The sequence below is a fragment of the Gasterosteus aculeatus genome, chromosome 12 (genome assembly GCF_964276395.1).
Source record: "Gasterosteus aculeatus chromosome 12, fGasAcu3.hap1.1, whole genome shotgun sequence".
Classification (NCBI taxonomy): domain Eukaryota; kingdom Metazoa; phylum Chordata; class Actinopteri; order Perciformes; family Gasterosteidae; genus Gasterosteus; species Gasterosteus aculeatus.
The window spans coordinates 18,142,798-18,158,418 of record NC_135700.1 but is presented as its reverse complement, the minus strand read 5'-3'; the positions used below and the strand labels follow the sequence as shown (position 1 = coordinate 18,158,418).

Below are 15,621 nucleotides of genomic sequence, written 5' to 3'. Positions count from 1 at the left end.
AAATATGTTATTTTATTGTACTCATACTTTTTATTTGTGCCTGATGAACTTATGTATGCTTTACGCATCCCCTCTTTAGTTATATCTACTGTACTCATAAGCTCCCGCTGCTGTACTCATAATAGTATTCCTAATACACAATGAAGCATTAGGACGTCCTATCTGCTCTGAGATTTATCTGAGCATATTGCCACATTGTCTTACTGGACCTCGTGGCCCAGGGGTTAGCAGCAATTAATACTGACTGACAGCCACAGGCTCGACCAGCGGACATGGTGACTGGATGGCAGATCTGTCACTCACCTGGACAGGTGTGTCCATTGGCCTCAGGTAGTGGTGTGCAGTGGAACCAGGCAGAGGCTGCCAGAGACCAGTGTTAGAGCAACATGGGCAGCGGAGGTAGCACGGCCCACACAACCAGGTGAGAACAAAAATGGACACAGGGGAAGAAGTGTGTACTAAAGTGCACACTTAGGCTAGAGGGAGTAAGGAAATTAACATCAGCATTGGAGTTTTCTTTATCTGTAAACAGTATGTTAAAGACTATCCTTGCAAGATTGATTTCTCTGATCTACCTGTCAAATGTGAAGTTTAAAAGTCAAACCATACTATAGTAAAGACATAATAGACCGTTGTGCTTCTTTCAAGGTTTTAGATTTTGTATGCCATTTTTTAAGCAGAGCTGAACACCACATCAGATTTAATCGCTCTGGATAAACAGACAATATTTCTATTGTAACTGTCAACCATTGATACTACAGCTGATTAGTAAAGGCATGACATTCATAATGTTGGGAATAATAATAGCTGCACTGTGTACCTCTAACAAGGTTTCTCAAACGTTTGTGTTTTGTGGAAATCAAATATTTGCTATTATTTTTATTTTCTGATATAGTTTGAAAGTAGTAGATTTTGTGTAATGGTATAGCAATATCAGTTGTGTCTTACATTTTGTAAATTTCTATGCGCACAACCTCCTTTTGAATTGTAAAAAGAATTAAATGTATTGTAAACTATGATAAACTACAGGATAATTATACTTAAACGACATGAATAGATTAAAAGTAATTCCCAATACTCAGTGGGAAGTTACTAAAAATAGTGAATAAAGGTAAAACAATGAAAAGAGAGAAATCTAAAAACTGTTGTATTATTTTTCATCACTAGATGGCAGCATTGCCTCAAACATTAAAGTAGCGAGCTATTTGGGATTTATCAAGTGCATCCGATTTGAGAGAATAGGTGTAGCTTACAAGACAGTTACCGCGCTGCTTTAATTATGTTTGATGATTCTTTCCATGAACCACTTCGGCAGCCGATCATTTGCACGTCCGTAGGATAATGGATCTAAAAGCACACAAACGTGACCAACTTAAAGGGGTTATCAAAGTGGAAAATATATAGAGTACCAGTAATGCCTATTGCAACTAAAAGCATTGCCTGTGTAAGGGCAGAGCACGCCATTCACTGTCACATGTTGGAGTTGTGGGCCGGGCCAGTCATCAACTGATGCATTCAAGCGACCCGATTGGCTCTCTAACTCACCGAAGCACCTCCATCACGTTCCGTATCGGCGTATCATTCCGCCTCGCGATTAGTTTTTAACGTTTCCCCACTCGCCACCAGCGTAACCCTAAAAATAAAACAGGTGTTAGAATGCATTGTGGTGACCGCGGTTAGAACAATGCGATGGTGACGTGTTATTTTTAATGTATCTTCGTTCTCTCGGATGGATATGTGACAGCATCCCTAGAAAGTAGTTCCGCGGTGTGAGTCACTAACAAGATCACCTTGAGCCAGGCTCAGTGCGTTCAACGGCAGTTGCATCTCTCTAAGCAGCGAGACAAGGTGGGTGTCCTCAACGTTGCCTACAACGTGGTCTCCCGTCATTCTAAGGAAGTTGTCTGATAACTTGTGGAACACTGCCAAATATCTGCCGTCTAACCCTTTTTGTCTTTAATATATCTGTAGCTACATCCTGCGAGGTGGTAAGTCCATGAATGTATGAGTTGGTCACTGGTAGCCTGCCGTCTAACGTTACGCCTAACCCTGTTTTAATCAAATGTTTGAACGCGGATGCTCCCGTAGCGTAACGTTAGATTGGCCATTTCTTTTTGTCCAGGTTTGGTATTTCTCTAAACGTTGTCATTTCAAAATTAAGTTAATAGATGGCCAAAATGGAGGATTTCCTATTTTTTTCGGTCGCTGAGCAGATCGTTATGGAACGAACCAACTAACACTCCATGTTCTCGTGTTATGGAGAAACACTGGTTTTTACCTCAACGTCGATTTAAATAGAATGTGATGCATACAATGTTTGAACGTTAGAGAATCGCTTCCTGTTGCCTCCCGTTGTGGGTGTGGCGGCTGCGTCTTCTCGGTCTCCCATTGGTCAGTCTCTGTGATGTCGCTCTCGATCAGGAAAATGTGACGCAGGATGAGAACGTGACCTTTAGCGCATGGATGCGTCTGCAGTGGACACGCGAGACCCCCCGTATCGTTACAAACGACCCCTAGTTTTTTAGCTTGTGATACAAATGCATCCGCGCTTAACCTCCCCATGCGTTGTTAATATTATTCATACGACACGTTAGTCTGGACATGCCTTTTTGAAAACGTTCATCCCTTTTCATCATTTCCTAGCTTAGTTCCCCAGGAACACTTCATATAGCCTCGTTCTTTTATGCTTTAGACACTATGTTTGTATTATATATGTTTCTTCAGCTCCACTGCAGTATCTTATTGCAGTGGTGCCAGTGAGAACCGCACTTGTTGACTGTAAATACACGGACAGAATAGCAACACTAACCCTCTCTTGCTTATGTCGTCTCTAGTGATGGCTTTGACAATGCGTGGTCCATACGTCCATTTTGAATTACGATAATGTCACCCACTTTGTCAAATACGTCCACTGTGACCTTAAGCTGGACATGCACTGGGCCTCTGGTGTATCCCACCTGTGTTGTGAGAAATAATTGCCTGTGGTGTAACAAAACCTGGAGACCCAGTCATTGCTGTGTCCTTCCTGGTCCTGTTGACAAAATGGAGTCCGTATCTCAAAAGCCCAGGCAGGTTGTGATGTCAAGTGAACAGGAATCCTGTTGAGATTGTGCGCTGACCAGTGCGTGGTGTGTCTGCCTCACTGAAATATATTTCACTTTTTAAAAATGTGCTCATGCACTGATATCAATTATGTTACTGTGAGTTCTTGGACTAGTTTTTTTTAGACTCTTCATCTACAGATATGAACTGGTGAAATAAACAAAAGCATGTGCGTGTCTAATTACACCCGTTTTAGCTCTTGATATTTTTCAGCTGCCAGAAGCAGGTAATGATCCATTTGCAAAAGCTGATTACGAATAGTCGAGTCTACTGTAGTTCTGGATGTTAATTAATTAATTTGCAGCCCAGCTAGTTGTCGGTGCAGTGCACTGGGCCTCTGGCAGCTGGCGCGTTTCTCACGCAGTCCCTCACCACCTATAGCAGAATATTTGAGGAGTCATAGTGGGAATAATCCCCATTGTGGGAAAGCCTTTGCCACTGCAGACACCCCTGACTGCACTGACAAAACCATGCCATCAGTTTGATGTGAAGCGGTTGCTTTAAACATGTTAGATGTGTTAACTACACAATTTTTACAGCGCTCTGTAGAATTCTGGACGTAAACCTTTTTTGAAGGGTCACGAAATGTAATGTTTAGCGTTTACAGGTGTAAAATATTATATTTCTACAAACGGCCTCTGCATGATGTGCGTTATTATTATCCCAGACTCTGTTTTTAGACCTGGAGGGGGGGGTGGGGGGGGGGGGGTTGTATAACCTAGCAGCGTAGTAACGTCAATGTGAACCTGCTGTGTCGTCGTGGAGGTCTCATGTCCTTCTGTGTCCGGTCATGGCGATTGCCCAGTCGCAGCAGGTGCTTTCCGTACCCTTTATCCCTATTGAAGGGATTTACCCGTGCGCACCTGAATGTGTGCACTGCAGCGGTCAGCTCGCCGAGGACTGCCGCAGCGAGGAGTGGCTCCCTCCTTTGCATTACAAGATCCAGCGGCCTGGCCCTGTTGTGGAGGTCATTGGTCGTGACGGGCCGGTTTGTCCCCAGGAGGAACCGAAAGATCTGCTGGGGGTACGTGGTGCAAATGGTGCCTCCTTTTTGAGTGTGATCCGATGACCCGTCAACTGTCTCCGTGCGCCGACTCTGATACGCCCGGTGTTGTAAAGTAATGCTACTAAATGTCATGTCACCCTGGCGGCAATGCTCTCGTGGCTGGCGTGTTTCACAGAAACGTGATACGGAAATTATGTTGAGCGCATATTCAGTGTTTTTCATAATTTTGAGTTGTCTAAGGGATTGGAGGGGATTATTAGCAGGCAGCTCTAAAGTTAGCGCTGCATCTGTGTCAGGGTTACTACAGCTGGTGCGAACTGCTCCATGGCTGCCTTGGGGTCCGGAACGCTATCTAGTTCTTTAGTCAGCCATTCTTTCATTTGATCTTTCTGGAAGGACTTGGAAAGCCTACTCCTTGATTTTAAGTTACCAGTTTTAGCAAGATTGTTTATTTATATAGTTCATATTTCCTCTGACAACTGAGTGGCTCCAAAAGTAACTCTCACCTGAGGGTGATAACGGTCGCCAGAGGATTCACTTTGATTGAAGCGACAAACACTCAGGCTGTGACTTGATTGCCAATCAAATTTGACCCAGAGCAGGAAATAACGATATGATGGGCAATTTTGTAGTAGATGCACACTTCACATCATGGAAATGTGCTGAGGGTAATCGCATCCTTTAAGCCTTCCTGGAAATCAAGCTGGCTTCATGGCGATCACTAACACTTTCTTAGAGCCTGGTTTTGTACTAGTATCGACTGACTGCTTGGACAATGTTTGGTTACAAGGTAACTAAAGTACATACACAACGCTGTTTACATTGCCAAAACTCGACATGTTATGGAGGTTAATTCAGTTTTTGGCCGTATTATATCAGGCATCTTGTAGTTGATGGCTTGTCGGGTATTTGCCTTCAACTTTGTTGACTTTTCCCTCTAAGGCACGTGCGCATCCTCTTTCGGTTTTGCAATTGCAACGGTCAGTGTTGCGTTGTCTGCAGAAATATATTGAAATGGTAAGTTTCGGTAACTATTGGTCACCATGAAATTAATCAATCCACTCTAAATTACTAAAGCTCAAAACATTAACAGGCTACAATGACGGCACACTCTCGGTAACTTCAAATATTCTGAGTAATTTGTTCATTAAAATATCGATCTAATTAATTAAATATGTCCCCATTAATAAAGTGTGACTGATGAAAACATGTTGCTGGGAGAAAACCACATGGAACCCCCCCCCCCCCCCCCCCCCTGCAGTCTTTCCTAGTGGTTCAGCCCACTCGGCTGTCTGCCCCCGGCCTTTAGAAGACTGTTGCAGTAGTGGGATGTGACTGAGCTCACGTAGAGCACTGGCCCGGCCCGTTACATAATCAGCCAGCAGCTCCAGCCTGTCGGTATAGTGGAATCTCCAGAATGATGCAAATTGTCTTATCTCTGTTGTAAATTCTACTTCCAACACTTAACACTGTAGATGGCAGACACCCGGCTGGGTCACATGCTGTCGCGTGTTCCCACTTGGACTTCCTGCTTAGGCTGTTATTCAGGACAGGGTTTGAGTGTAGTGGTGACTAGAATAAACTCAAGGATTTTCCCCTTTTAGTAGTGATATTAGTTTGTTAGCCTGTTGTTCTGCCAAGGAAGGAACCAGTGAGTTCTTTTGTTGAAGTGCGCGTCAATGTATAATTTAAACCGAGGGAACTAAATCTCCACTGGGAGGTTTGGACTGAAGTTAGTTTGGCAGGGGTCATGTATTTTTTTATTCCCCCCCCCCCCCCAATTACTTCTGCATCTTGCATGATATATTTTTATTTTGGGAATGTCCTTTAATCATGGAAACGTGCTTTAACTATTTTTTCTTTTGTTGTTGATGTAAAATATTATTTGTGAAAAGTAGGTGTATATAGTGGGCACATCAACCACACTTGAGTACAGGTGCATTATCACATTTGGTATGAAGTCATTACATTTTTTTTGATAAAGTAATCCTGCTAGTTTCAGATCCTACTTTCTTCACTTTAGAGAAGCCTTGCTACGTCTTATCCTCTCGGGTTTAGACTGAAAGGCAAAAAAGGAAGAGACAAGGCAAACGTCAATCCATGTCACTATTGAGCCATTTCAAAATGTTGCCGTGGTCTCCTTTGGGATTTCATATACAGTACTTTGTAATCTTTTGTCTCAAGTAAGACTAGTGTTAATCTGGCACTTCCAGCCCTGTAGATGAGTGATGGCGTTGCCGTGGGTGGGAATGGAATGTACAATATGGTGTCACAATTCAATAAGCTATACTACTCTGCTCATTAACCTTATGTTTGATCAAGATTCATGTATCATGTTGAAATTGTCAGAAAAATGGAGCCTCACTGAAACGAGGTTTCTTTTTCCTTTTGTCATGACTATACATGCATGTAGTCACTGTTACGCTGCTGGTTGAGCAACCTTTAAAGCAAATACCAGCTGAATAAAGGATAGTCTTGTGAAAGTTAACTCCAAATACAACCTTTTTGTTTAAAAAGAATTGCAGTGGCTACATATCATAAGCCCGATCATCGTCTTACATCAGCAACAAACATTTGATTCCCAGCAGGACTTTCACAATCACAAACCACAGCCACACTGCACAATTGGCTACAGTATGTTGCAAAGGACTTGGCCATTATTTGCTTGCCAATGTTACCTCAGTGTGACAAATACTAGTCACCAGAGATCTCTCGCTCCACTCTGAACTACATAAATACAACTACGGTGCATCCAGAGGGGGGGTTCAGTGAGTGAGTGTGGCTGATAACTATCGAACCAATTTAAGGGAGCCCGGGCAAGCTGGTAAATATGAGAAAGCGATCCGTTGCCATTGCTGTGTCCTCAATATTTTTTTCTTCTGCAGGACTTCTCCAGTTTCACCAGTGATTGCCATGCCTCAGTTAAAGTCTCCAGACATGGGCTCTGCCTTCATCCAGACTCAGCAGCTCAACGCTGCCATGGCCGACACCTTCCTCGAGCACATGTGCCTGCTGGACATCGACTCGGAGCCCACCACCGCTCGCAATACTGGCATCATCTGCACCATCGGTTGGTCAACATTTAGCTGCCACATTGTTACTGCTAAGGTTGCAACATTATATGTGTTTATTACAATGTGTAACACTTGATAGTAAATGTAACATTTTAAAAGTTATACTTTCTTTTTTGATAACTGCCTGCAGGGCCAGCATCCCGCTCTGTGGATATGCTGCAGGAGATGATCAAGTCTGGAATGAACATTGCTCGCATGAACTTTTCCCATGGCACACATGAGGTGGGTCTTTGCACAATTCTGTCCACTATGTGATTGTGTTGGTCAGGTCCAGCTAACAAGTCACATTGTCTCACGCTCACAGTGCTGATAATTCAAGTCAAACATGGATGGATGCTTTTTTTAAAGATTGGTATATTGATCTTTGGTAGCTTTTCAAGCAGTGTTTGAAACTCTTAATGATAACAATGCTCAGGGTCAAAAGCACGTTATAAAGTTTAAACACTTTGCACTGGACCTGGCCAACCAGCATGAATGGGGAAAAGATAGATTAAAAATCTGGGTTGACTAACAAGTTCAATTTAGTTATGTAGCTATAACAAGTATTTATGTCACACAAGGCAAATAATCTTTGAAGTCAATACACCTGAGCACCAAACTGGTTAAAAAAACAGATCTATGTATTTACATTACATGTCATTTAGCTGACTCTTTTATCCAAAGCGACGTACAATAAGTGCATTCAACCATAGGGTACAATAGGGTATAGTTCATTGATCAGGCTAGCTGAGCAAAGTGTTTCAATGAGTTGGATTTATTCCCCAAGATAGTTTCAGTGACCAAATCTAAGTAATACAAATATAAGAGTCTGGCATACTGCCGCTAGTTCATATATTCTTGGCAGTCAGTTCCCGTGTGCTGTCTGACAACCTGACCCAACCCTCTACATTTATTTAAGCACAATAACTAAATATAAAATGACACTGCTTTATTTAAAACAGATTGAACATGCAAGAAGATTCAGTACTCTAAACATATTGTCAGCACACTGAGACTTGTTTCTCATTGTGCTTGGGTTGGACATGTTATAATTTAATTTTTTTTGTTCGGTCAAAAGTTCTAAAAATAAATACTCCCATGTTGTATTTTATCCCTTTCAGCGTACATTCTTATAGAGGTAAGATAGATATAAAATGGATTAATTTGCAATTTAACTATGGAAGATCATGCAACTTATTTCAATTGAATGGCATCCAATAGCCCCAGAAGATCAAATATTAATTCAGATATTTGTCAAAGGAAATTAGCTGTCCATACAATAAATAAACGAGAGATGGTGATGTCCTCCTGATTTGAAAGTATCTTCTCTTTTGTGTGGGTTTGCTTGTTTCAATAAGATCAAAAGCTGAGTTTTGGAAAATAGCCAAATAAATCAGCTTTGTTGGCTTGGGCTACTATAAATAGTATCTGTAGCTTCCTGGCCTTTATCTCCTCCGCTGGCATCACGCTTAGACTTCACATGTCATGTCAAACGTATAAACACAAAGGTCACTCTAATTTAGAGTGTAAAGTATATTGGGTATCAAATCCAAGCAGTTAATGGTGCAGTTTTGTAGGATTTGGTGACATCTGAAGGTGAAGTTGTGAGTTACAATTACTGTAGCACCATGGCGGCCGGCTAAATGAGTTATTCAATTATTGCCTCTAGATCGCCCTAAATACTATACCCTCTTTTTAATAACCCTAAAGGAAAATAGAACCGTAACTGGAGTTTGTTAAAAGTTACCTGCCCTAAATTCACTGCAGTTACACAACAAAAAACAATTATTTTGCTCAACTTCATTTTATATCATTTCTTTCATTTTATATCTAAAGAAAGATTGTTTCAAACTCACAGCGCCAAGCAATAGGAGACTTAACCTTAACTGAAGTTTCAAGGATTTTGGCAGCATCCTTGAGCTCTAATTATGGATTCTTTTTTGTTTTGTTTTTTGCACTTGGTGCAAGCAGCCAGGCTTTCTTTTAGTCATAGTGCAGCAAGGACTGTTAGCTCTGTTGTCATTGTGAAAGGCAGCCAATGTCATCACCTGCCACTTAAGTAATTACTGAAAGCTCTGGTTACCCAGGTGTGACGTTTAAGCCGTGTGTTGCTTTGGCAACGACTCGCGGCTCTTGTTCTAAATGTCCATTAGCCTGCAATTTATGACCACATGAGAAATGACTTTCTAAAAGACCGATCAACACCACTTAACAGGAATGTTCTCATGAGAAACACAAAGCATTTTAAGCCACATTCTATATCTAATAACCCAAATTTATATTTGGGGTCTCCAATGACCTCATGACATTTACTTGGCATTTGATTAGTGTCCTTGGTGCACATATTAGGAGTTACTTACATGCCAGTTCAAGTGGTAGAAAGAACCTTATGACTATGGTGGTAGTCATATGGTGATGACAATATGACTCGTGTTTATTACTGTTATCAACTTATCTTTTAATTGCCCTAAACTGACCTTGACTTTTGCTGAATATAACACCATTGCCTCTGCATAATGAGATTTATTTCCATTGCAATGTGTGCAAAATAAGAAGTTTGATATTTAGGTCACATGTGTCATCAAAAAAGAATAAACGTGCAGTTCAGTAGCTTGCTCAGTGTTCTCCTTTTGGCGGTATTTCAACGTGTGTCCTACTTTTCTGTAGTACCATGCAGACACCATCAAGAATGTGCGCACGGCCTGCGAGAGCTTCGAGCCTGGCAGCATCCAATACAGGCCGATCGGCATTGCCCTGGACACAAAGGGCCCAGAGATCAGGACTGGCCTCATCAAGGGGGTGAGTTTAGAATGAGTCATCTTCAAATGGCTTTATTAGCTGTGGATGAAACTAAAGCCAACTGTTGTCTGCTAATTTGACAGAGTGGAACTGCTGAGGTGGAGCTAAAGAAGGGCAACATGATCAAGATAACCTTAGATGATAGTTATCAGGAGAACTGCAGTGCGGAGATCCTCTGGCTGGACTACAAGAACATTCCCAATGTAGTCGAAATCGGCAGCAAGATCTACATTGATGATGGACTCATGTCCCTTCAGGTCAAGGAGATTGGTGAGTGGAGGAGGAGCAAACCCCAAATAAAAGCCCTTGTGAAAATACCCCCGCTGTGCGTAAATTAAAGGCTCCTTGTCTCTCCAGGTTCGGACTTCCTTGTGTGCGAGATTGAGAACGGGGGCACCCTGGGTAGCAAGAAGGGAGTGAACCTCCCTGGTGCCGCCGTAGACCTGCCTGCCGTTTCCGAAAAGGACATCCAGGACCTGCAGTTTGGTGTGGAGCATGGAGTCGACATGGTCTTTGCCTCCTTCATACGTAAAGCAGCAGACGTACACGCTGTCAGAGCAGTGTTGGGAGAGAAAGGCAAAAACATTAAGATCATCAGCAAGCTTGAGAACCATGAGGGTGTACGCAGGTGTGTGTGGATGGTGTTTTAATCTTTATTTTGGTTATTCAGTTATTTCCTGTGCATTCACATGGTATTGATGCCTCTTACGGCTGTAATTTTCTCTCCTGTGCAGATTTGACGAGATCATGGAGGCCAGCGATGGCATCATGGTTGCCCGTGGCGATCTGGGTATTGAGATCCCCACAGAGAAGGTGTTCCTAGCCCAGAAGATGATGATCGGTCGCTGCAACAGAGCTGGAAAGCCGATCACATGTGCCACTCAGGTTAGATAAAAGCAAAGGATGTACTGTATTTGTCCAGCAATACTATCGCCAAAAAGCTACGGTTTATTTGATCAAAGACTGGGGTGCCTGTAGCTGTATTCATGAGAATGTGAAGGCGGCAGTCTAAATGTAATCTACCTAAAATGTAATTCTAGCATTTATTGTGTCTGTATGTGACCCTTCTGAACACGTTCAGATGCTGGAGAGCATGATCAAGAAGCCCAGGCCCACACGCGCTGAGGGCAGTGACGTGGCAAACGCCGTGTTGGACGGAGCCGACTGCATCATGCTGAGCGGAGAGACTGCCAAGGGAGACTATCCTCTGGAGGCAGTACGCACACAGCACATGGTAAATTCATTTTTCTATGAAATACAGATAATAGAAAAGTGTTTCATACCAGAGTGTACAAATTATAACAAGTATTATTGCTCAAAGAGAATTCTACAGGTAAATACCTGTAGCCTGTAACAAATTCCCTATGCTGCTCTTCTCAGCCTTTCTTAATCTTTTACAGTAGCCCTAAACTTATCAAACAAGACTTGACACCGCACGGTGAATCGCCCCTGGCTACGTGTACTTATGCTCTTAAATAACATCTGTGGAGGGAGCAGGAACATCAGCGATGAGTAATGCAAAAAAACAACTAATTTTGCACATAGAGGACTGGAATAATGTGTTTATTCTGGAAAATGTGTGCTGTTTGTGTTTCCAAAATGTTTAATAATGGATCAATAACAAGACAGGGACAGACTCAAGTAAATCTATCTAGAGGTCTTGAAGCCATCACTGTGGAGAATTAGCTATCTTCAGTTGCGGGGATGCGTAATGCACTAAATGCTGACTTGTTCAGGCCTTTCTCCGCTAACGTCACTGTGCTCGCCTGCGTGTTTTTGCACTGCTATGCAGAAGTGACTCAGCAGCACTGCAGCTCTTGCCTTTTCTAGCTTGCTGTCGTCCTGCCAAATTTGTGTGCTGTTCCTGGCCAGCTAAAGAGTGACCTAACACCTCTGAAGATTTCCCATTCTCTTAATATCTCCTAGACCAACTCTGACTACTCACTTATTTCAATCTAACAGCTTTTAACCATTTCTTTAATATTTAGTTGACCCGTTTTTTTTTTTTACCGTTTAGTAATTTAAGCTTGGCTCTCATTATCGTGCTTTATAATTTTATCTTTAGCTTTAATAGTCCTTTTGTAAAAGGTTCTCAGCAGCAGAGTTGCGTTAACTCGGATCAGCACATGTTACATAGTAAGATTTTATTTTTTTATGTCTAAAGCCCTAAATGTTTGAAATAATTTTCTTGGATATGTTTTAACGCCAATGTTTCCCTGTTCCTCCCCCGTACTGACCACCTAAACTATTCTATGTCATTTTTCCTCTCCCTCCTACTTAAACTGTGGTTCTTCTTGTGTGCCTCTAACATTGCCCCGTGTCTCCTGTTCTATCCTCATTTTACGTCTGTGGGAATGCCTTTGCTTGATGCATCTTGCCCTCACTTGTGCCAGATTGCTCGTGAAGCCGAGGCGGCCATGTTCCACCGGCAGGTGTTTGAGGACCTGCGTCGCTCCACGCCGTACTGCAAAGACCCCGCTGAGGCTATTGCAATCGGCGCCGTTGAGGCCTCTTTTAAGAGCTTGGCCTCGGCGATGATTGTCCTCACTGGCTCTGGAAGGTAGGCAGGTTATCTGGTCCTAGCTGGTCGGTGAGGACTAATGCCAGTGCTTAAGGAGGGAGCGAGAGTAGGGCCACAAAGGGACTGACTGATAAAGTAACTGCAAGAGCCTGGCAAACGCTTAGTAGACTACTGGTTGATTTTACTGGTGGAGAAATTCAAGCGCCCGGTTTTAGAAGATCGAATTCAGACATTGATCCAAAACCTTTAAGTCTTTGGTTTTCTCAATTTATCCCATCATCCAACCTTTAACCAAAGGTCTAGCTACACGTTTGCCGGCCACTGTCAGTTGTGTGAATGTGTGTGGCCGAGAGTAACCCCACCACCCCCACCCTTCCCTCGTGACACCTCTGGGCTCAGATAGCGCGAGAGGCCGAGGCAGCCACTTTCCACAGACAACTGTTTGAGGAGCTGAGGAGAAACTCCTACCTGACCAGAGACCCCTCAGAGGCCGTAGCGGTTGGCGCCGTTGAGTCGTCCTTCAAATGCTGCGCTAGTGCCGTGATTGTTGTCACTGAGACCGGAAGGTAAGCTAGGCTGGGGGAGGGAGATGATGCCGGTCCCGTAGGTAAGGTTGTCGCCGACGCAGCTCCTTTTAGTTCCTTCAGACCTGCCCCCCCCCCCCCCCCCCCCCTTTTGATTGTGTGTGGGTCTGTCTGTGCGTCTGTATTAAATTACATCGGGTGGGTGGAGAAAGCAACAGATATTGAGTGGGGTCAATGATGAACCCAATGTCCATCCTTCGCATACTTTAACATCACAAGAGGTTTAATCCAATTGAGTGCTACCAAACGGCTTTCAATAGAACATTAAATGTCGTCCAATTAAAAATTATTATTGGAATCATTCGTTGTTTACAATACCGTAAGATGCAGAGAAATTTGTTGCGCATTAAAATCTGAGTAAGCGTGACTGAACATTTGGATTGGGCCACCTGCTTTTTTTGACTTTAAGCCTTTGCATACCCAAGATGCAACAGGTGTCACTTATTTTGGCTAATCAGACCTCTCCGGGCAGCTTGGGTGTTACCTCTGCTCAGCTTTCCTGACCATCCGGTTATTTTGCTGCACCGGTTGGAGCCGCACAACTCCATACGTTTGTTTTCAATCAAGTCAATTGAATCTTTTCAGCGTGGCAAACACTCAACATGACTGAATGATTTTAAATTGGCTGAAATATCTGAAAATGACCACCGTATGCAGGGCTCAGGGTTTTAATCCCATTAAATTGCTTTCTCCAAGAATCAAACAGACATAATTTACTAAATATTTATATGTATTAGATTTCTAAAAGTAAAGATATTTTATGCTCACTTGTAGTAAGCTTGACTTGGTGTTACATTAAACGTGTTGGTTTGTGTGCCTCCCTAATCTTTATTAGTGTTGCAATCATTTGCTTAACGGGGAATGTGAGTGAGTTAAGGCACCTTGTGTGTGTTTGCAGGTCCGCCCACCTGATCTCCAGATACAGGCCGCGTGCGCCCATCCTTGCTGTGACCCGTAACGCGCAGACCGCTCGCCAAGCCCACCTGTACCGCGGCATTTTCCCCGTTCTCTACACCAAACCCGCCCACGATGTGTGGGCAGAGGACGTCGACATGCGCGTCAACTTTGCCATGGATGTCGGTATGTTCTCTTTTCACCTGTTGGTTTTACACAACTGTCTAATAGAGAAGTGAGGTGAAATGGAATATTGGAGTACAGTTACAAGAGATTTAAGTCCCGTCCGTTGCCTTTTGATTGGACGGACAAGTAAAATGGAGCCGTATGCAGCTAATGAAAACATACCTACTTTTTTGCTCAAATTTGCAACTTTGTATTTAAAAATTTACTCTGAATTTGACTTGACATACTTTGTTTGGTTTCCAGGAAAGGCCCGAGGCTTCTTCAAAGCAGGAGACGCTGTCATCGTCTTGACTGGCTGGCGCCCCGGCTCTGGCTACACCAACACCATGCGTGTGGTTCTGGTGGCTTGAACCACCCAAAGGGCTGCTCCGCTTTCTCCCTCCACCTTTATCTCTTTCATAGGTCTCCGGGCTCCACTCCAGCTCACAACTCTTCTTATCCAACGCCTGGGCTCCCACTTAAATGGCAAACTGTTTATCATTTAGGCAAGAAAGTAAATAAATACAAGAATAGTCCTTATGGCCAAAGATGTTTACGGTTGGGGTGGAGGCTTGATTCCTAAAATTCCACTTTACGTTTCCATTCCTTTCACTTTGATTCAATCAAACCGGTCTGCAGGGCCTTAATAAACCCCAACCAGAAACCGCTGTATTTATTCACTCCAACACGTGTTATTAAAGGTGACCCAGTGTGTGAATGCTCATGCTGGCGCTTGTTCAGGTGGAGTTGGTGGACGGATCTTAAAAGAGCACCTTTTGAGTACTGTAGTTTACTAATCACACTCCTCTGCCGATATATAACCAACACGTGGTTTATTGGGTCAAAGGGCTCCTCCTACAGATCTGCCCCCACTCCACCCAAACTGCTCCCTTTGTAGTGCCGTCTGTATGAAGTGTAGTCTCTCAATGCCAGCTATTACTGTATTTAAGTGTCGAAGTACACTCCCGATCTCCTCCAGACCATGTTACATTTGATATTATACTTGACCGTTGTGGGTGGTGAGGTTCTGTTTTGGGACATCCAATACTGCTTATATTTTGTCTGACTAGAGAAATGCTCGTCTTGGATGTCCACCTCAGAGGGGTTTTAAGTAAGTTACTGTGTTTGTGATATTAGATGTTTCATAAAGCCTTGGCCTTTATTTGCATTTGGATCATATCAAAGTTGGCACTTATAAATCATGTACGGTTCTGATGACTGGTATGAATATGCACTTGTAGTGTTTTCATTGGGGACCAGATGGCGGGTTGACTTCCTTTCCCTCCCGACTTTAATGGGTGACCAGTAGAACCCTTCTGCTTCTCCCTTAATGTGAGTTTCCCATTGTAGTTGTCTTCACGTGTCTAAAATGCTTTTGATTGTAATGCTAGAGTGTAAGAACTAATGTACTGAGCTGTTCAAAAAGACTACATTTCATCAATAAAAAAAAGTATACGCACCTACATGTATTTGCCTTAGCATGTTTTGTTTGAGCGT

General features: G+C 43.1%; 1 protein-coding gene across 10 annotated transcripts; it reads left to right on the top strand.

Moving 5' to 3' along the window:
- Nucleotides 1–301: 301 nt before the first annotated feature.
- Nucleotides 302–15,587, top strand: pkma (pyruvate kinase M1/2a). Of its 10 annotated transcripts, none has more exons than XM_078085470.1 (11): nt 302–421; nt 6,994–7,178; nt 7,313–7,404; nt 9,829–9,960; nt 10,044–10,230; nt 10,318–10,588; nt 10,695–10,845; nt 11,042–11,194; nt 12,354–12,520; nt 13,964–14,145; nt 14,389–15,587. In XM_078085470.1, exons 1-11 carry the CDS (start codon nt 387–389, stop codon nt 14,493–14,495), a joined length of 1,662 nt encoding a protein of 553 aa, XP_077941596.1. In that variant the 5' UTR covers nt 302–386; the 3' UTR covers nt 14,496–15,587. The 10 variants fall into 10 exon arrangements, 9 of the variants coding, with proteins under 9 accessions (XP_077941596.1, XP_077941597.1, XP_040053499.1 ...); XM_078085471.1 differs by lacking the exons at nt 302–421; nt 12,354–12,520 and adding exons at nt 1,544–1,848; nt 12,881–13,047; XM_040197565.2 differs by lacking the exon at nt 302–421 and adding an exon at nt 1,568–1,848.
- Nucleotides 15,588–15,621: the final 34 nt, after the last annotated feature.